The 21607-nt window shown below is 35.3% G+C and overlaps 1 protein-coding gene across 6 annotated transcripts in view; it reads right to left on the bottom strand.

The window, feature by feature from the left end:
- Positions 1-10518: 10518 nt before the first annotated feature.
- Positions 10519-21607, bottom strand: part of fut8a (fucosyltransferase 8a (alpha (1,6) fucosyltransferase)) — a 252183-nt gene continuing 241094 nt past the window's right edge. For all 6 annotated transcript variants that reach the window (XM_066694455.1, XM_066694458.1, XM_066694453.1 and 3 more), the window contains 4 exons: positions 14415-14661; positions 13817-13993; positions 12157-12307; positions 10519-11372 (listed from right to left, as the gene is read on the bottom strand). In XM_066694455.1, the coding sequence (XP_066550552.1) occupies positions 11043-11372; positions 12157-12307; positions 13817-13993; positions 14415-14661 (905 nt within the window). In that variant the 3' untranslated portion in view covers positions 10519-11042. The remainder of the gene's footprint in view (positions 11373-12156; positions 12308-13816; positions 13994-14414; positions 14662-21607) is intronic.

Genomic DNA, 21607 nt, shown 5'->3' on the forward strand with positions numbered 1-21607 from the left:
AATATAATAATAATAATAATAATAAAATCTCTTAATAAAATAACCTTGTTTAAGATAAGCCCTTCTTGGATAAATTGAAACAAATACATTGCCAAACCAAATATTTTCATTAGAGAAATCCAGAAAGCATTCTCATATTTTACCACAACCCAGTAATCTAGTGATAATTTAATACTGAATATTTTTTGTTTGGAAATTGATTTGTTGCAGAAAAAAAAATGAGAGTATGAAGTATTTTGCATTAATTTAAGACATAATAATTGTGAAAGAATCTGTTTGTTTCTTAGCAGATTCTCTCCTGTTAGTAGCCAAGTAGATTACAATAATATATTATTGCACTTTGCTACAGGGCTGGAGTGCTGTCTCCTATAGAACTCTGATTATCTGATTGACTGGCTTAAAATGCAGCTGCATCCAATACTCTTGCTGGTCAATCAGTCAATCAGACACCTGGGTAGGCCTACCTTTTAGAGTTTGATTGAATTTAGGGTACTGGTGTATTTCTCACCGGGTGACAAATCACAGGTTTCTTTTTCTGATCACTTGCACTATATTCTAAATTTCTTAGATTTTTTTTTTTTTTTTTACTTTAGTGCTCACATTTGTCACATTTGTCTGTGGTCACATTGCTAAAACCTCATACAGAATGCAGATTGGCAAACAAACTGATAATTGTGCACCTGGGTTTAAATTATTATAATTATAAATAAGTAACCATAGAAGAGATCAGGAGGGTCTACACTGCAAGATGAACGAGAAAGTTATTGAAATATGCGGCCAGAGAATGAAACCTCTGCAGGTAATGAAAGTCTGAGGAGTTAGAACCTGCAGCAGTTTAACATTTTTTTTTCCAACTTAATTCTATATAGTTATATATAATTGAGGGGGTTATATATAGGGTTTTTTTTTTCTTCGGTTTGGACAACATACTACATAAACAATTGATGCTCCTTTCCCTCTTTTACTGTGAACTATTTTCAGGATAAAGTTGATCTTACATTTTTTGCAGATTACCCAGCGGAGAAGTGAGGTGACCGCATTCCCTTTTTAAAACTGTATTTATTTGTATGAACCAAACAAAATGACTGTCAGTGTATAGGCTGTAATTATATTTTTTGTTTTTGCTTTCAGCCCTTGGACTCTTTCCTCCTTGTTGCTTTGTCTCTAACTATATCTGTATCCCCTCTTTAATCTTTTTACCTTTATCCCCTTTATGTGTGTTTAAAATTAAATCTTGTCTATTGTTCCTGTCCAATACTCCTGGTGTGGCCCTAGATTAAAATAACCTATACAAAGTCAATGGTTAATAGTATTTGGTATTTGTGGTCTTTCCACCATAACAGCTTCCAAGAATCGGGGAAAAAAAGCAAGTGTACCCTGTTATTACTGGCAGTCCCACACCAAATAACTTAACAGTGCAGCCAATATGGAATCCCCATCATTAGCTCCCTTATTTAACAAAGCCAAAAAGGTCCATTAATGGGACTTGGAGTAGAGAAATCAGAGCTGCTATATAATTGCTGTTACATGCAACACTACAGCACAGACAGTGCTTGCCTATTGCCAGCTCATGCTGCATTTAGTCCTGCATCTCTTGCACACATTACCATAGTCAGGATGTTTAGGGCTGTAAAAAATTACCATTGTTCCTACTGGCCTAATCGATCAAAGAACTATTATATTATTGCTGCACATGGTGTATTTTCACTACTTGTTTTATTACATTGATCAGCTTTTCTTTATTTTTGTGGATTTATATATTAACTCTCCTATTATGTTGCAGGTCATTTCAGTTTTCAACCTTAAGGCATTATTAGTTAATCTTTGTATCTCAGTAAAATGGAATTACTTTTACTCATTTGAGGTCATGAACTCACATGGACTATTTTGGAGTGACTCTGCAGACTTTGTATACAAAACTGATGTTGTGGGTCATTTTGAACCGCAATGTTTTATGCATTTACACATTTTCAAAGATTCTAAATAAACATGTTTCTTTGGATCGTCACTGTTATTGAATTTTATTTATATTTTGACTGGTTCTGATTACACTTTCCTAAATATCTGATAGTTCAGGAAATCTCTGTACATTCTGCCACTCACACCTGCATCAGCATACAGCTGACAGAGACCCTCAAAAATGAGCTCCAGAAAACTGACAATCAATGATCACAGGTTCTGGATAGTGATCGTGACATAGAGGGGGAAGTTTCAGAGACAAAGGACATTGACATATCCTGACCATTTTTATGACAGTGGAAGCTGACAGTCTGCCTTGGCTTCTTTGGGGTATTGCAAACCAATCTATTTTTCCATCTTTTAGATTTCCATTTCCCTTCTCTTGATGGAGGTATAGCCATGGCAGATTCCTCCTCATTTTTTATTTTCTCTTATCCTTTGAAACTATAGTGTGTGAAGATTGGTTGGGTAGCATGTCTTGCACACATGGATGCTAGTGTAATATCTGTACAAAATACAATAAGCATAATGTCCTAGCACAATGAGCTAACAACTGACAAACAAGCAAGCAGGAGTATAAGGAAGATTTAATAAAATGCATAACAACAAAAGTGCCAAGCTACCCAGGTGATCAGGCTACTATGTTACAGGTACAGTCTGAACGGATGTGTCTTGAGTAATCACAGGAAAGTGTTCAGGGATGGTACCATCCTGACCTCAGTGGGAAGGTCAGTCCACCACTCAGGTGAGGGTGGAAAGATCATATTTTGAAAAATATTTGATGATACAGGCAGGGACTGGGACAAGTGGTTGCGTTTCCCCTTGTTTGTATAGAGGGAAGTACCACAAACCTCTAAAGGTTTTTGGTCTGGTAATGAAGAGACGAGCAGAGTGTAGTAGCAGAGTACAAAGCTAATTGCAGAAGTCTTCTGGAGAATCATTGGAGTACTTTCTTGGTTCTTGTTATTCTTTTGTTTGTCATGGGGAGAAATGTACTCTCTCAATAGACAGGCGGAAAAGAAACACTCAGGTCCCGATTTAATACAAATAATCTAAAAGTAGTTTATTCAACTATAATTAAGTGCTCTGGAGTCGGCCAGTCGGGAAGACACATCTAAAGTTTTTTTTTCTTATATAGAGGATTACTCCCTTGATTGCTGAGCAACTACATGACGTCAAATGAGGAACCCCAAACATCACAGACTCCTATGTCTTCTGTTCTCTATGGTCTTGGATGAAAATGAAAATGTCTTTCTAAAAAATGGCTACTGTACTGAAACAGGCCTACCCAGAGCACTACACAGAGCTGCAAATTGCACTTGATCTACACAATCTTGCTACAACAGTAATACAAAGAAAATATATTTGACATCTAGACAGGGCACTGTTCTGCATTATTTGCAAATATCTTTTGGTACCTCAGTTGTGTTTGTGCTAAATATGTGCTATTTGTATGGGATTTATTTTGTGTATATTGTCGAACTATCATTTTTTGGGTGCTACTCTTTGGTATATTTGTGGTTTATTTTAACTTAGACTGGACTCCAGAGTCATCTGTTGGCACATTACCCATAAAAGAAACACTCTTGCTGCTGCAATTGTGTGACAGAATCAATCATTTCTTATTAATTCACCAAACATTGCTTTTTGGAGAACTTTTGTGATATTGACTCTTTTATTGTTTTCAGGCAACAGCATATTTATTCAATTTATTTTGTCTTCATTTGTATTTTCCCAGCATTCTTATTGTAATGTAAAGCAGTGAACAAAATACTAACGCTGGATTTACAAATGTTAGGTTTGTACTAGTGATGGGGATCCATGAAGCCTTTTGAACAAATCAGTTTGGTAACAGATTCACTGGTTTAAATGCACTTCATGTCGAGCAGTGCAAGAAACTTGGAGAAATGAAGGAATTACAAAAATGTTATAGAACTCAAAAATAGTAGAGTGCACAGGGAAGGTAATGAGCCAGGGCTCATGTATATTTTTCTATGTGTGCATGTGCAGTTAAATAAAGATTGGTTCTTTTATCCAAGGTGACTTGTAAGGTTTACTGTAATGCAATACAAAATACCCTTTCTGTTTTTTTGCTATCCTTATTAACAATACCAGTCAATGGAATAATCAAACAATATTCAAATTAAAGCTTTATTTATAATAGCTAGTTAAGGTCACAATGTGTGAATCACAATATTGTAGGATACATGCATACATAATGTGTAGAACTGCCTGCCATTTCTCTCTCTAAAATAAAAATCCCCAAACAAACTTCTACTAATGCCTCTGACTCTACACTGATTGCAGATGTATTTCTATATATATTGCCAATACGTGATCCTAGGATTTAGTATAATCCCTGGGCTACATTTCTAAGAAACAATAATCAGTTTGTACTTTGTACTGTATTTTATGTATTATACAAAATATTTTTATTGTAATAGAAAAGTCAGTTTACTCCACTTTCACTTAAGGTAAAATTAACTTCTAATTATATGAAACATAACCCTGTACTTCCCTGGATTCCCATGCTGTGTGTGTGTATGTTAATATATATATATATATATATATATATATATATATATATATATAACTGAAACTGAATGAGAAATTGTTTTATTCCAGTTTACTATTGAGATGCATTTTGTAATTTAATGCTCTAATAATCAAAGGACAATTGTGTAACCTACCTTATATGGAGTGACATTTTTATTATAATTGATTAAGTAGTGTGTACCACACAGATATGAATTAAAATACTGTAATGAAATGGTAATTAACTGGTTCACATGGAATAAACAAACCCTTTGAACTATGCGTCAGGAATGTTTGCTTCTTTTGAAACAGTTCAGTTAATGACCATTTTATTTAAATAATGTGAAGCCTCAACAAGTTATTAACTTGTGTGATAGATTGAAAGCCATGCTTGTTTGACATGAAGCAGTAAATGGTCATTTGACTTACCTTAATCCTTAGTGAATCGGTATATTCTGTGAATAGCCAGAACCATTAAAAGGTCATGTGAGAGATTTAAAGCCTCAATGAAACATTGAACCTTTTATATTGTTTTAGACCTTACATGAAGCACTGACTCGTCACTGTGAATTATTCAAAATCAGGTGAATCGCCTGAAGCCCCTCTCAAACACTCACTGCAGTTTCATTGGACATAGCATTTTGGGTCATTAGTTCAATATCTCATCAGTATCTATGAAATGCTAGATTTGTTATAGATTTTTTTAAGGCATACAACTAACTTCAAGTGTAACTCAACCACAAATCAATTTAAGCCTATGGCAAATTTGAAAGAGTGAAAAAGAAACCCATAATGCAGCTTAAAATTGCACAAAACCAGCAGGCTATACAAGAATAAAATATAGACAATTCATTTTAGTAAGATTTAGGCAAAGTATGTATACATATTTGCTAAAATATTTGTACCTATATGCACAGCTTATAATTATAAACATAATATATAATTTTATTATTTTTGTGTTGCTGATCACAAAGTGACACCAAATTGAGTATTAAGTAGGGAATTATTTTAATCTGTAAAGCCCAGTTTACAGGAATAATTACTTGCAGACATAAAATGCAAACTTAACTAATAAAGCTAAAGGGTGAAAAAGTAATTAATCACAAACACTAATAATATTTCAATAACTTAACAATCCCAATTAAGATGTGATGTGAATGATTGATTATGTGCAAGTTTTTATTTAATGTTAACCTCGATCAGTAAGCCGCTGAAACTCACGGAACAACCGTAGAATTGTATATTATACTAGACGTGTCACTGCTTTTGAAAATGCACCTCAAGTGGCCACCATCTAATGAAGTTCTGACAACTTCATGGTAACTTATACAAATACTGTATATTTCAAACAAAACTGCAGAAAGATTGTGCCATGTATAAAACAAAATAGACAATTCATCAGAGGATATTTATCTATTGGTAATTGTATTATTTTAGCTCATGTATACATTTTTTAAAGTATTGTAACACTGTCCTGCCGGGAGACAGTGCTGTGTCGAGGAGGGGGCGGGCTGCTCCAGCATTTGCATAAGGGACAGAGGCATGCTGGGAGCAACCCCCCTCGTAGGAGATGGACAGGACTGGGGGGTGAGTGGGAGACTGTAAATAGTTTGACCACTACGTGTGTAATTGTGACATTGTTCTGTGAGCCCCTGACCCTTCTGTGTTCACCCTTGTCCATCCACCCTGGTAAGTAGGGTCTCTGTCTCTGTCTCTGTCAGTTCACTGCTGTTCTTTTAAGAACACATGAGCAAACACTTTAAATAAAAGAGCTGTTTTGCCCTTATTAGATATGATCTTTATGATATGATCTTTTATCCCCCTCTCTACGTGGCCCCCACCACCCAATCACCACTCCCCTGCTAAACCAGCCCCACAATAAACCATTGTTGTGGTCTGTTATTTATATTTTAATTCTGTTTAAAAAGATCATAATTTTGAATACAGCAGGATTATCTGTGCATGCGCTACAAAAAGTGAGCAGCTCTAATATGAACATTTTTAATAAAAACTACGTTCTTGATATGGTAATGAAATATGTGAAATTACTTCAAATTTATACGTTTAAACATTACAAAAGGTGTATTGCAGTGTGCTAACTTCCGCATTATGTAATTCTGTTATTGTATGCAAATCTGTATGTTCTGTATGTATCTCTCTGTCTGCACCAGGACTCGATGCGCACGACATTGAGACGGGAATTGAGGGAGTGGAGTATCTTGTTACTACAGAAGATTTTTGACTGACATGACACTCATCCACTATCAATACAATAGATGATTCAAATGAAAGACGGAATTGGTTCACAAATCCGTTGTAAGAAAATCCTGGCAAATCCAATCAGGGATTGGCCACTCCTCCCCCTTAGATATTACAATATTGGATTTACAATTGTGTGTGTGCGATAGGGAGTGGGAATGCCCAGATAATAGTATGTCATTCTCAGTATGTACCGGGCAGAAAAAAAAAGTATAAAACATAGAGCAGTGGCCCATGCAGGTCCAAACAGACCGGCCCACTGGGGATTCTTCCGCACTTTCCCGATTGCCACTCCACCCCTGGGTAGTATCGAGGTATGGATATCATATACCACAGGGGTCAGCAACTTATGACACATTTTTTAGATTTTGAGTGGCACTCACATGGTCCAAATAACGGCTCAAGTAGTTCTAAAGTTCTTATCATGTGAAGGTATGTTACATTGACAGAAGATGAATATTGTTTAATAGTAATGATAGTAGTAAGGCTTGTTTTATTAATTAATTACGATGGGGTAAAAATGCTGCAGACAGTGTAGTTTAATGGGATATTTTAAAGTCGCATGTGGCGGGGTCACGCAGTTGAAGGGTACGTTTGACAAAATGTGAAGCTAGATGTCTGTTCATTTCAATCTACTCTTGTTGCCTTTGTTTGTTAAAAATATATTACCATCCTGTTTTTGCTTTCTGTTGTGATAGTGTTGTTTGTCGCACAGCAAGTGTTCAACAATATGTTTAAACAAAGCACAAGAACCTTTCCTGACAAAGCACACAAGACAGAATCAATCAGAAAGGCCATAGCTGGATATGAGAGATGAGAAACAAAGTGGCGGTTTTAAATGCTGACATGTATGTAAAAGTTAAGCCACACAAGTCCAAAAAAACGAAAATAGTTTACAGACGGAGAATGTATAAAAGACGCTTTCATAAGCCACATGACAGAAAATATGAACAAAAAGACAACTGTACAGCAGTGTTGCACTGCCATGAATGTAAATGATGGTGTGTTTCCGATGAAATCTGAGAAAATTGTTGCCTAATACCCCTGTATACCACTCAGGGTCTGACATAATTAAAAAAAATCATGGTAGGTCGCTTGAAATTGTATTTGCCCCCCAAAAAACAGGCAACGTAGAGGATTGAGGATCAAGGATCAAGGACTGGGAGGTAGAGACTATAATGATCACAGTTAAGATCAATTAACTGATATAATGCCTCCATCAGATGGGACTCTTAACCCCACAGAAGCTGAACAAAGCAAAGAGTACGGGGGAGAAAGGACCTACACTTCTGTGATGATCAAACTAGGAGCAAAGGCCACCTCACTGGCCCGAAGCCCGAAGAGCCACTGTTATTGCGACAGGATGGGATGTGCAACACCATGGTAAACTGAACATTTCAACACTAGATATATAGATATATATAGATATATATAGCATAGAATATAAATTTAAGCATGTGTTTTATTGTGTGATGTTGGTAACTTCTTTTTGCATTTGATTTATTTATTAATTGATATTGTGTATGATTATGAATGTGTGAGGGGTGATGTGTTGATTAATTAACTGGGTAATAGAAATTAATTATCAGGCTATTTCTCTTTAATTTAACATTAAATCCTGCCAAGATACTTGTATGTAAAATAAAGCCTTTTAAAAGTGAATTATTGTCTCTTGATTCTATACTGCTGGTGTGCACAATAACAAAAAGAGAAGGTTTTCCAAAGGTTTTAGTTTAGTATAACATTTTTACCAGAATGATTGTGGCTGTATCACTGCACCTACAAAGCAAGTTTCAATATGTACATAATATTACTGGTTTCTATGAGAGTATTCATTCTAATACTAGCAAAAATCTACTGCATTCGTGGGAGTGAAAAGTGATTTCGTTTTGTCTAGCCCTGTGTTAGTTTATCATTATGTATATTGATTTAGTTGGAAAATTATCTGTTTGTGTCAATGGTAAGCTATCCATTAGATAAAGACGTAAATTAGTAAAAATACAATGTAGGATAATACACTTCATAACATTATTTGTGTTATATACATATACAAGCATTCTCATTATATATCATTATATATCTCATTTGCATAACATATGCAGAAGAACAAATGAACAAATCTTTCATTAAAGATTATGTTAAGACTACAGTCACAATACAAAAAAAAAATATTTCTACCTTGCTGCTGTGTCATATTTAATCATTGTATAAAAACACCTTTTTAAAAACATAACTACACAATACCCATGTATCAAACTGACCCTTCTGCTGCAGTCTATGGCATAAAAAAATATGACTGCATGTACCAAGAGGTCCTGATGTTTACTGACACAAAAAATAGAATCAATATTTATTACCACAAATATTGGCATCTTTTGAATTTAAAATGTCTAGTACACCACAGCACTTATACACCACTTGTAGTCCTCATAGAACTGGATTTTACTTTCAAACAGCTAATGCTTATTTATCAAAACAGAATGTTGTTTCCAAGTGTTTTCATAAAAATGTTGAGCAGCAATCCATATGCTGTTGCCAGGCTCCAAAAGATGTTTGTGTGTCTGCATACAATGCAATAAACAACAGAAAACATATATGCAACATCCAATCAAAATTGATAATTGGCGGACGAACATATGACTCCATGGTCATCGGGACACTGAGACAGGAGAGCATATTAAATTTACCTTTAAACTGAAAGATATTAACAAATATTGACTGATAACATAATTGTATTACTATCCATCTGCTTTGGGCTACTCAATTTGTGTTGCTTACCCTTGTAAATACAGCAAATTCATTGTTTATCTCCTGAAACTAAATACTGCATTATGATTGAGAATTCAACTTGGCATGTTTCCTACTCTTTATGATGTTAACGAGGAATCGGTGCCATTTTTGCTGAACAATACCCTGATTGTCTTATTGGGGAAAGGTACATAAATTAACACAAACATGCAAATTAACTTTGTTTATTCTTTAATTGTATTAACTAATCATGCAATCACTTGTACGACACTTTACATTTTAAAATATCCTGGCCTCCTTTTGAGAATCCCTTCCCCAAAGTCATAGAGGTCTAAGACGATGTCAATATGAGCAATAGTAGTGAATACACAATCCTGCATCTGGGGAGTGTTAGTACCACTACATAATGTCAGGATATTACATTAGTACATGCAAACACAAGCGCCATGGCTCTTATGAGACTGCACTGACATCATATTGGCATTTGGAATTATGAAGATGTTTTAGAGCAGCAAGGTAGATGCATTTTTGTTTTAGTTGATCTTGATTTACCCTTTTAGGCATGTCTACAAAATGGCTAGATTACGTTCAAAACCATACATAAGAATCAGGAAGAATCAGGAACAAACACACAAAATGGTTTATTCAGATTTATTTGTTCTTTTGTTATCAAAGACAATGCCCATTAACTTAAAAGTATGAAAATCTCTTCATGAACTACTAAAACCTGTAATGACAATGACAATTGTTTTAATTTAGGTGTCTTTTTTTCATTTTTTTTTTTTTTTTTTTTTTACTTGTTAGGTTTAAAAGTTAAAAAAACAAACAAACAAACAAACAAAAATAAAAATAACAAACAATTAAACCATTCATGGAGTTCAATCTTTCTTTGTGCCTTTTGAGCTGAGCACAATTAACCAATGCAAGAAGCATCTGACAGTTAAGGATCAAATTTCACTTCGGCTTCAAAACTAAGCACAGTAGCGCAATTGAGAGAGAGAGAGAAAGAGAGAGAGAGAGAGAAAGCCATTTAATTGTAACTCTTTTAGGCACCGTATTTGGACATACACACAACAACTAAAAACGTTCAGATCACTCATTAAAAGCACAACATGGCAGTGTGAATTTTCAAGAATAGGTAAATTAATAGCAAAATGATCAGACACAATGAATGAGTTTGAGGGGGTGAGAGTCAGGAGGGAAGAGAGTGGGTCTTAATTGTAAAAATATGTGAGTTGGCTTCTGGGGAGGATACATTCAATGAGCACAGGGAAGGGAGGTGTTCCTTTAAAAAAGAAAAAAAGAAAAGGAAAAAAAAACAATCTCCTGATGGTACGTTTGTATCATCACACGTATCAGTCCGTTGGCTGTTTAAAAAGAATGGTGATCGCAATCCCTTCATGTAAGAGTAGATTTGTTTTTAATTGTTTTCTTCTTCTATTTTTTACAACCAAAAAAGGAGGTACCCATGCCTAAAAGTGTACCAGTTGAGATGGGTGGGTACTAGGTAAATACCCACAAGCACACAGTGGCTTCTTGTTTCACTGATGCATTAGCTTGTCTGCTTCAGGGTACGTTGGGTACTTCACTGTCTCTATTTTTTCCTTCACTTTGTAGGACGGGTAAAGGCCTGTTCGGCCCATTTTCCTGTTAATCCCTTTGGAGTAACCATCCCAGTGGTTGCCAGCCACCCCTATGACATCACCCGGCTCTAAGGGGATCTCGTCCCCAGTCCGAGGGTGATGCGGATATATGGCTATCTGATTGTGAGCATTTTGTCCTCCGAAGTAGTAGATGTCATCCAATGAATGGAAATACGACGAGGCATCAGGATGGAGGGTCTGCATGATCTCATAGGCCACTCGACACACCTGCAAAGCAAAAACACAAATAGTATGTAGAAAAAGCCACTGAAAAATAAAATAAGATCTCTCTTTTTTTTTGCTCAGATGAGTGAAGTTCAGAGTAGTCTGTTTGTTACACTGGGCTTAATGGAGTAGGTGATCTTAAAAAAAAAAAAAAAAAATGCAAAAGTGGTTCTTTTCTTGATGGATGTGCAGCTTCTTAAAGACAGATATTCTCCAGAGATGCAGGGGGCGATTGACAGACTTGGCTGCCTGGACTGCAAAATCTCTGCAATTATTTTTTTAAGTGGAATATACACACATACATGTATAGTAAACATGTTGTCTACTGTCATGTCATGCAAATCTCCCTTGTCTGCCCTCACATCGATATCTTTGTGCTGCTGTTTGAATTTGTTTGGAAACACATGGACAACTTATTTATTGATTGAGACTGTCTGAAATACACAGTGTAGCTTAATGAGAGTGTGCTCATTGGACAATCTACCTGTTACATTTTTAGAGCAGGCAATGGGAGAAGTAGGTAGCTAATGCTGACATAAAAGAAAACAAAATATATATACAGTTTCAGGCTGAGTTCATTCAAACACAGGGGACCAGATCTTCAAACTGAAAACAACAGTTAATTCAGCTAAAAGAACTCAAGCAGTGCAACTACTCACCATGACTAGGACTTAAATAATTTGAATCCTGATTTTAGTTCCTGGCAAAGGCATTATGTAAATTCATACTGGATTGGTCTTTTGCAGTGTATGCAGCTTATTTTTTGGTATAATCAGGAAGCCCTTACCTGTGATGAGAAGGTACAGACCAGAAAATCAGTCTGGGAGAGGAAGTGGATGTCCAGTATGACACCTCGCAGTGAATTTTCTGTGTAGCGATTATGCAGGCCCGCAGACCAGGATATGGAGTTGTCACTTATGAACTCATAATCTTGGTACCTGAAATGTACAAACAAACCAGTTAATAACTATCTCTGATTTGAAAAAAAATGACATCTTATGGAGCAACAGAGATTATGTTTACATTCAATATTATAGAGCCTAGGCTCACGTCTGACCTTGCAGACGTCCCAGTACATTTGTTATACAGGGAGAATTAAATGCATGTTTCTGTAATTGCTAACTCTGCCGAAACTACCATGTAAAATTTCCAAATTCTACAAACCAGCTATTTATTCCTGTGTCACTGACCATTATAGCAGAGTGCTAAGGTGCTAAGAGCCTGTGCCCTTTGCTGCCATTGGAATAATTGTAAGGCTAACTAAAAATGACTTTGTATTGATTCAATTATGTTTGCCTTTAAAAGTATGCTATGTAGGGAAAGAATGCAAAACCTGATTTTCAAAGAAACACTTGCTAGGCATATTTGATTCTTACATTCCTGCTGCTGGGGAAGTTGCAAGTTGGTAAAAAAAAACATTCTTGCTCAGTCATATGTATGGCATATCACATATGATACATGTTTAATGCTGTATATTTAAATGATTCAATAGTTTTAAGTATGTCCAAGATATAAATGAATATCATCTTCATTTGTCAGTCCTCAAAAGGTATAAAACAGACATCATTCAGAATAACTGGTAACATTTTATACTAAGGGGCTGCTTATTAATGTGTTATTAATGATTTATAAAAGTTGAATAGATGATAAATATATACTTTATAATAATTAATAATGCATTATAAATTAGTTATAACTCAGTTAAAGCAATACATGCAATGGTCACAAAGTCAAACAGAAAGCTAAAAACTGTACAAATCAAAACTTTGAGCTACTTGTGAAGAGCAAATTACAAATCTGTACCCTATCAGGGTTTAATGTATTGTTGGAAGCCATGTTATACTATTTCTAATTCAAAACATGACAGGGTAAAACTTTGCCATTCATGGGTGGGTAAACATTTTTAGCCCTAGGCAACACAACCTAGGGAAAATGTGTTGATTCACATCTATCATAAATGGGTGCCTGCTCATTATCTTTAATCTACAGTCTACACAAAGGGTTTCTGCTCCCCAACTAGTAACTCTTTCAATAATTAGTTCAGACAGATTTTGTAAAAAACATTCTCACAAATGGACAATTCTAATCTAGGATGCCATTGGAGGTTGCCTCTACTTGACTGTAGTTAACTGCAATTGTTGTGTTAAGACTCAAATAGTATATTTCTGGTGCCTTTTCCTTGGTTTAACATAATCTGTTAATGAACCAATACTTACAGCCCAGCTGCCAATTGCAAATTGCAAAGCCAATAATTGATGGCAGCTTTCCATAAGGCAGGTTCCTGATGACTCTGGGAAACATAAATGTGTGTTTGGAATCTGGGGCTGGCAGGTGGGTCAGAGCTTTTTAATCCAGGCCTTACACATTGATAAATGAAGTCAACTACTTTCATCAGTGGGTGAAATACAGGAGAAATTAATCCAAAAGTGGATTCACTTTTCACTTACTTTGCTTTCGCTTCCTGCAGCAAGGAAGGGTCATCTGTCGCCAGGTAGACGCGTTTTTTGTCCACATGCATATTGCGGGCCAGTCTCTGAAAGTGTTCCTCCACGTGGACCATGTACTCCTCAATAGGATGAAATGCCGCCTCTGTGCCCACTTTATCTGTTCGCCGTACGTGGACACTGGGGGTGTAGAACACAATCAGTAAATTGCTGTCACTTCAGGGAAGGGTGAGGAGTATTACTACTGTGGCTGTGGGGTGCCAATACGTTCAGAGGTATGCCAGAGAAGGCAATTCCAGACCATGGTCTTGACATTTATTTGTAAACTCACTTAGTAAACTATTTGGTTATACATTTCAAGATGTTAGTCAAGCCACTCCATTTCAACAGATCAGAAGTAAAAACAAAGCAGCTACTAATTCATTTTAAACTATATGAGAATCAGAGACAATGCAAGGCAATCTCAAAGTAAAAATTAGCCTAAATACAGCAGATTTCTTAGCTAATACATGATGTAACCTGCTGTAGATATATTACCATGAGGCTTGTATACACACTGTAGCCTAGAGGGTCAACATTGTGCTGCTTTTAAATTACTTACCCAATTATTGGATGCTTGAATCCTAGTTTCCTTGTGGCTTCATCAATTTCTTTCTCCAGCCAGGCCTGCGGTCGGATGAGGTACTTGACAAACTGCGAGACCCACCACACGGAAGGGTCGCCATGGAGACGGTCCAGCCTGTCTGCAAGGTCTTCTGGGATAGCCAGTGGCAGATAGGGTGGGCGTGGGTGCAAACTGTCTACAATTGGTAGCTCAACCACCTGCACATCTTTGTCATTGGCTTCTCCTGTAACAGAGACAGAAATTTTAGTAATCTTAAAGCACCCTGTTTAATTGACCTTTTATGAAAGGAAACAGTATTTCACTGAATTCTTTGGAAGTGTTTTAATCATTGGTTTCTATGGAGTGGCAGTCAAAAGTTTAAAACAAATCCTATCTTAACTTGGAACAATCAACTGGAAATCAGTACAATTTTCTACAATCTATCTAATGAACTTTTAAAGGTTTATTGATAATGTGTTTTATAAACTATTTAGCAATAATGTATTAATTACATAATATAAAGTGTTACCCAATTTTCTCTAGACAAAGTCTAAACACATTAACGACTGTTTGAATGACAGAATAACCTTGTGTCAAATGAAGGAATTTATACCCTTTATTTAAATTCAGCATTTTTCAATATATCCAAGCATTCAGCCTTTTTCCAATATCCTCCCTGTATTGTCAAGATGAAGGCAATGGCAAATCCACATCAATTGCTAAATCCTTTTCATGGATTATTTTTAAATGGCTAGCTTTTGCTTCTTTTATTATTATTATTATTATTATTATTATTATTATTATTAGTAGTAGTAGTAGTAGTATTTATTTCTTGGCAGACACCCTTATCCAGGGCGACTTACAACATATAAGCGCAGTTCAGTACAAGTCATAAAACATTACACATTCAAATGTACATAATACAGTGAAATTCAAAGCATAATACATTTTACACAAGAGAATGTACTGGTCTTCTGAGGGGAGTTTTATTTTTTTTCTCTTGACTAAAAGTGAAGTTTGTTTCTATTAGGACTGTGAAAGATGTTTTTTATTTTTTTATTTCAGACTACTGCTTGTAAGAGTTTCCTTGTCTGTTTTATTGGGGGAGAGCTGGTTCCTTAGGGAGTCTGCTTGACAGCTTGTTAAGAACAGCACTGATCGGGACGGCTGGGGTCCATAACCTCCTGTCTGCAATAACATAGTGGCTTTTCAAAAGAAAAAAATGCTACTTTCTCAACACAGACTCAGAGAAAAGCACTATTAGGGCGTACTATTAAACAGAGCAAAGGAGAATGGATTCAAAAAGAGAAACAACTGATTGTAAAAGCCTTCAAAGTGGAATTATAGTTAAACAATATTTGTTTATTGTGTCTTCATGCTGGTTGGTACATTGCATGATAGTGTCTGGAAAAGTAAAACAAAGTGGATAAAGGTGTCTGCTAAATGTAATAATTAAAAATGAAACTCACTCCTAATGTTTACAGACTGTAATAACAGTCTATGAAAGAGAAAAATACTGACTTTATTTGTAAAATAAAACCTTTTGGCCAACATTTGGGTATTTGGTCAAAAGAATGCCTATATTGGGATTCTTACATTTTCTATTTTCTTTTGCTAATTTACAACTGCACTTAAGTACAATGTGTCTCCCTTCCCCCTGCAACACAGAATTAATCAGTTTCTATGCGCAATACCAAACAAACATCTGTGCATGTAAGAGTTAGCCAGTGGACTGTTCCTATATGTGTAACCGTCCAGAAGCTAACTGCCTCTGAAAATATGCAAGAAATGCACTGCAAGAATCACGTATACAAATACTGAGACCCATTCTGAAATAAGGAAACCCTGGATAATTGAAAGAATCAACATACTCAAGAGAAAGATCAATTATGCATAGTCAAATAAAACAACAAAAATGATACGGGTGCTAAGCTTTCAAAGGAAAATCAACCAATTGAAACAGTTGTTGAATAATGAAATACGTATCCAACCATTCTCTCTTACCAGTAGGATCTATTTTCTGCTTGAAAGAATACTTTGTACATTTTAGTCTAATTTTGCAAACATTTCTGAAAAAACTGATGAACCACAAGTGAAGGGGGAGGTAATTGAATGGTAGAAAACTTCCTTAATGATCATCTAAATACTTTTTACTTAGCAAAACCCCTATAGAATAAAAAAACAATATTAACATAAATCCACTTGTTCGAACTACAAGAGCAAGAAAACAATTATATAAAAAGCATTTATTTTCTTAAATTACATTGAAAACTTTTCATCCAATTGTAAGAGAGAAGCTTTTCAAAATAAGGATTTGCCAACTAAATTGGTATCACTTATATGTATATATGCATGAGAACATAATGAATATGTATAAACATGTGCACTGAATATAAATTAGTGTATAAAACATTTAAATACTGAAAATATTCCAGAGACCTGCTTCTTAAAAAAAGTTGTACTGGGAATACGTTTTCCCCCCCTTTTCTTTTTTGCTGTTTTAGCACAAATCTATATGGCTAAATGTTTTGCTGAAATAATTGCCAAATCAAATCCCTTTGCACACTAATTAAGGCAGTTACAGAATCTAAATTACATCTAGTTCTCAAATTGTGATAAATAAATTGCCATGCAGCTGCTAAAATGCTTTTTCATTTTGTATTCATTAGGCAGAGGGAAACAGTATTACATGATAGAAAATGGTATTCACATCATCTTTATTTTCCCCCCTTACATCTTTAATGTGAGTATCTTCCATGCCAACACTGACCTACATAAGCAAACCAAATTGAATCACTACCAGCCTGGTAGAATATTGACCTACAAATTGTATACTCCCACCGAATGACAACGTGAATTGCATGTTCATTCATTGTAAATAAATTGTATGGCTGGGAAAAGAAAGACAAATAAGACAAATACAAATTAAATTGGTAATGTATTGCTAATTAAATTTAAAATTAAATTAAAAAAATGAATTTATTTGCTGAATCAGTTCACACAAAGATCATGATCCATTAAAAATCTCTCAGGAACTGAGGTTCTGTACAACTTCAGTGAGATGAATACATGCAACACTTTTAGTCCTAGTGGTTAGCTGTATGCATAAATCATTACATAAACCCGCAGGATGACAACTACTACAACAACTACTACTTACATTGGCATCTCAAAAGTCTAAGTATGCAAGTGTTACAGGAAAAGTATATAGGAAAGTGGGGAAATAAATGAGGAAGTTATAACAGTATAATAAGTGTTGTACACTTTCAACTAAATCAGAATAGAAAAATGATTAGTTTCATCAGTTAGTATTACTCATAGATTGAAATAAAGCAGTAAGAATGAGGTGTTTAAAAAATATTCAGAACAGATATTTTGACATCATTTGATTTATACAGAAGCTGATCACTACAGAGAATATGTAGGCATGCTGTAAATATTCTTAGGAAAGATGTCAATGTTCAACAGAACGACTCTTTGTGAGAAACTGAGGGACAGGAATTATTAGCATTTGAGACCAGATGCAGAATTTCACTTTACTCATATAACTATGGCGGGAACCATGGATAGCCAGCTGGAACAAAGTGTCATGGTGGTGCATGTCGACTCAGGCACCTGTGCCTGTTACTGTCAGGGGCAAGGATGCAACTCAAGTGGAAAGGACAACATATGGAATATGGTTTACTGCCTACCCTGCTTATTCAGAGCTGGGTATTGCTGTGGAACCACAACTATATGAGAAACTGAGGGGAAAGTGAGGGGAAACTAGAGTGAGAATTATTAAGCATTTTTAGAAGGGATGGAGTGATCCAGTTTTACCATTTCCAATTTTCTATTCTCAGTGCTATGCAAATGATCCCAAGAAATAAACATAACTGAAAGTGTAGATTTCCAAGCCCTTGTGAACATGTTTGGAAAATAACCACTTTTAAAAGATTGGTTTTGTGTTGCTATGATTAGCCTAGGTTTGGTAGTTAGCAAAATGGGAATACAGATTTGGAGACAGCTATTCAAGTCTAACAAATATCTTAGATTACAGTCATTGACTTTTTATAACAACACAACAAAAACAATACTTATGCACAACGTAAGAGGCTATAATCGGCAAAAAAACAACTGTTTGCACTGTTTCATTGCTGATTATTCGGAAGCAGTTTGGTAAAGATGAATGGCTTCACTTAATTACATAAATCCCTGTGGAAATACAGGAAATGCAGTGGTTTAATAGATTTCTGTAGAAGCAAAGTCATTTATGGGTCTACCTGACATTATTAAATTGGAAAACTAGTTGGTTTTTAACAAAAAATGGTTAAAGTAATCTGGCCCTATCTAGGCCTACATATAACACATTTTAAACTGTGTGGGGAACAATGCATCACATAATACATTATATAGGTCACACTTTATTTTAATGCAAACATTCTAAAATGTATTATCTGATTTTAAAAATATAAATACACAAACATAAATACAGTCAGCAACCAAAAGTAATTACATCTATTTTCAAAGGATTTTAATAAACAGTTTTTTAATTAATTAATGTGGACGTCTTCAAGTTAAAAAAATGTCACATTGTGTTAATTGTTATCTGTGTCCAGTTGTAAGCATCATAACCGTAAAATGCTCTACTTTAACTTCTGTACTTACATCACACAACATAACAAAACAAAAATTGATATTATAATGCCAGGCTCCTTTATTGAAGTTCTACAACTGGAAAATTGCTATTTTATTCCCTTAAAAAGCAGACAAATAAGTAATAAATCAAAAATACAGCTGGTTTCTATTGGATAGAGGCCCGTGAGTCAGTCAGTCTGTGATTCTAATGTTTTATTCAATATGCTATATTCAAATATATCATTATAGCAAACTAATTAAAGCCTAATCTTAATCTGAATTAAAAGCAAATTAACCCCTTGCACATCTAAGTCAATTGCACTGCTGCTGATAAGAGAGCAGCTTCAAATAGTTACTCATATTTAAATATTTTCAAACAATGGTCGGTCACTTTGTGAAAAAAATATTACCATTTGAAAACAGCTTCCCTGGCCACATGGACTTGTTGTGCTGGTCTGGGAAGCTTAATTGACTGATTGGCCAGCATGAGAATGCAGCACATTGCTGCCTCATGTATGGTTGGTCAATCAGTCAATGATCACAGAGAACTCTGGAGTAGAGGGACTGTGGGCTATTGTGAGAGACTGCATCTTTGGGTTTTAGTGTTTTAGGCTCATGTGCTGGTGGTTTTATTTTGAGCTTTTGCATCTAAAACTGAAATGTATTTCTGCCTCCTGGGTGCCAGCTCACACTAGTTTGAGGTTTTTTTTACAAATTATTCACAGATTACAAGTATCAAAATATTGCTTCAGGTCTGGTCTAGATCAAGGTTGTATCTCCTTTTTGTGGGCTGTAGCACACTTCATGAAATGGAGCTCCAGCAGATCAATTCATATTTTATATTATTATGTAATGCAATAAATGTTGGTGAAGAATCTAATTAGGAAAATAAAATGGCAACATGGAATAAAGAAAATTACAAATCTGGATTATTTAAGAGTAGACTACTTTTTAGAAATATGTTTATTTATATCTGGGCATGAGAATATATTACTAATTTATGGCAACTTCCTATTCAAATTGACATTCTGAACATGAAAAGAAGGATTAGTTGCTCTTATTCTCTTGGTTTTATTTTAAAGCATAAAAAGCTTTGTCTTTTTGCCTGAACCACAAGAGATTTTACTTGGTCAAACATAAAATATTAATGAGTCCTAGACAATTAATGCTTGATTTGGTGACGTTTAATCATTTAGTTCATGGTTGAATGTGCCTTCTCTATTAGGTTAGTGCCACTGTGTTCATGTACAATTATGGGCAGCAGTGATCTACAAACCTTGCTTATGCACACATATTAATTGTGAGAAACTGGTTGTGCTCCCTGGCCAGTGCAATAATCTCTATCAGCAACATCAAACCAAAGTTCTAAAATCCTGACTCCTAACACATTACACTATCATTTAAAGGAATGCCATGTGAAGATTGGCATCAGATATCAGAGTGGTAAGTGCACTGACATTAAACACAGACCGTGGCACATTTCTCTGAGACAAATTCTTAATTAGCCTCCTGCAGCAGAAGTGAGGTTGCTTTAGCCGAATCAACAGATGTGATAATGATTGAGTGAAGTCACAGGGAAGAGAGGGAGCTCCTTAATTAGGTAAAAACTAGCGGGATGACTTTAGCCCCAGTTCATTCCTGTGAGCTTCAATGGGTCATCACACAGGTCAGTTGAGGATGTGAATGGCCCTATTCTGCCAAGCTGAACCTCTGAATTAGGAATAAGCTTTTAGGCTTCTGAGGTCTCTATTTGTGGTTTTCATCTTGATATGCAAGTTATTTTTTTAATTTAAAATCACATTTGATCTTGTTAGGTTTAAATTAATCAAAGCTTGTGGATATCAAAAGGTCAATCCAACTGAATGGTGGAAATAGACATGGGACCATTACCTGATGAAAAGCATATCCGAATTCTACAGAAGAGTCATTCAAAGGTCTGATGTGTTGTTGCCATAGACTGCAAAGCACAAATATTTCACATTACAGACTTAAACCTTGATCTTTTCCTGCTGAAGGACTGAGGTTGCTTGCAGACAAAGCACATGACAAGCCACTTCAGTCAATTAGATTCACACATTTTCATTTAGATTGTATTCTATATCAGTGCATCTCACATCTCTCACTCACTCACTCACTCTAACTCCTGCTGTTACCGTTGGTTTTGGGGGGGAAATCCATAGTAGGAAAACAACTCAACAAGACTCTCACTGCTTGGAAAGGAATTTAGTTCGTACAGTGTCTGCATGTCTGCAAACATCCACTACATTTTTTTGTTGATAAGTTTATTAGCAAATAATCAGGTTTGCTGTTGCAAATGCATTTGCAATCTGTTTCCTTGAAAGATATTTGTGTAAAGTGGTTCCTTTAAAAAGAGAACACTTGTTTAACCAATTTCACTGTCATTTGCTAGTGATTGGGTAGTGGGAGCCTGAAACATGTCACAAATAGATTACTTTGTGGTTGGTCTCAGTCTTTTTATATTTATTTTTTAATTAGTCGACAAGCCTAAAAATACATTAACATTTATTTAGGATATTAAAATGCATGTAATACCCACATTTATTCCAATCTAT

The sequence above is a fragment of the Amia ocellicauda genome, chromosome 21 (genome assembly GCF_036373705.1).
Source record: "Amia ocellicauda isolate fAmiCal2 chromosome 21, fAmiCal2.hap1, whole genome shotgun sequence".
NCBI classification, from domain to species: Eukaryota; Metazoa; Chordata; class Actinopteri; order Amiiformes; family Amiidae; genus Amia; species Amia ocellicauda.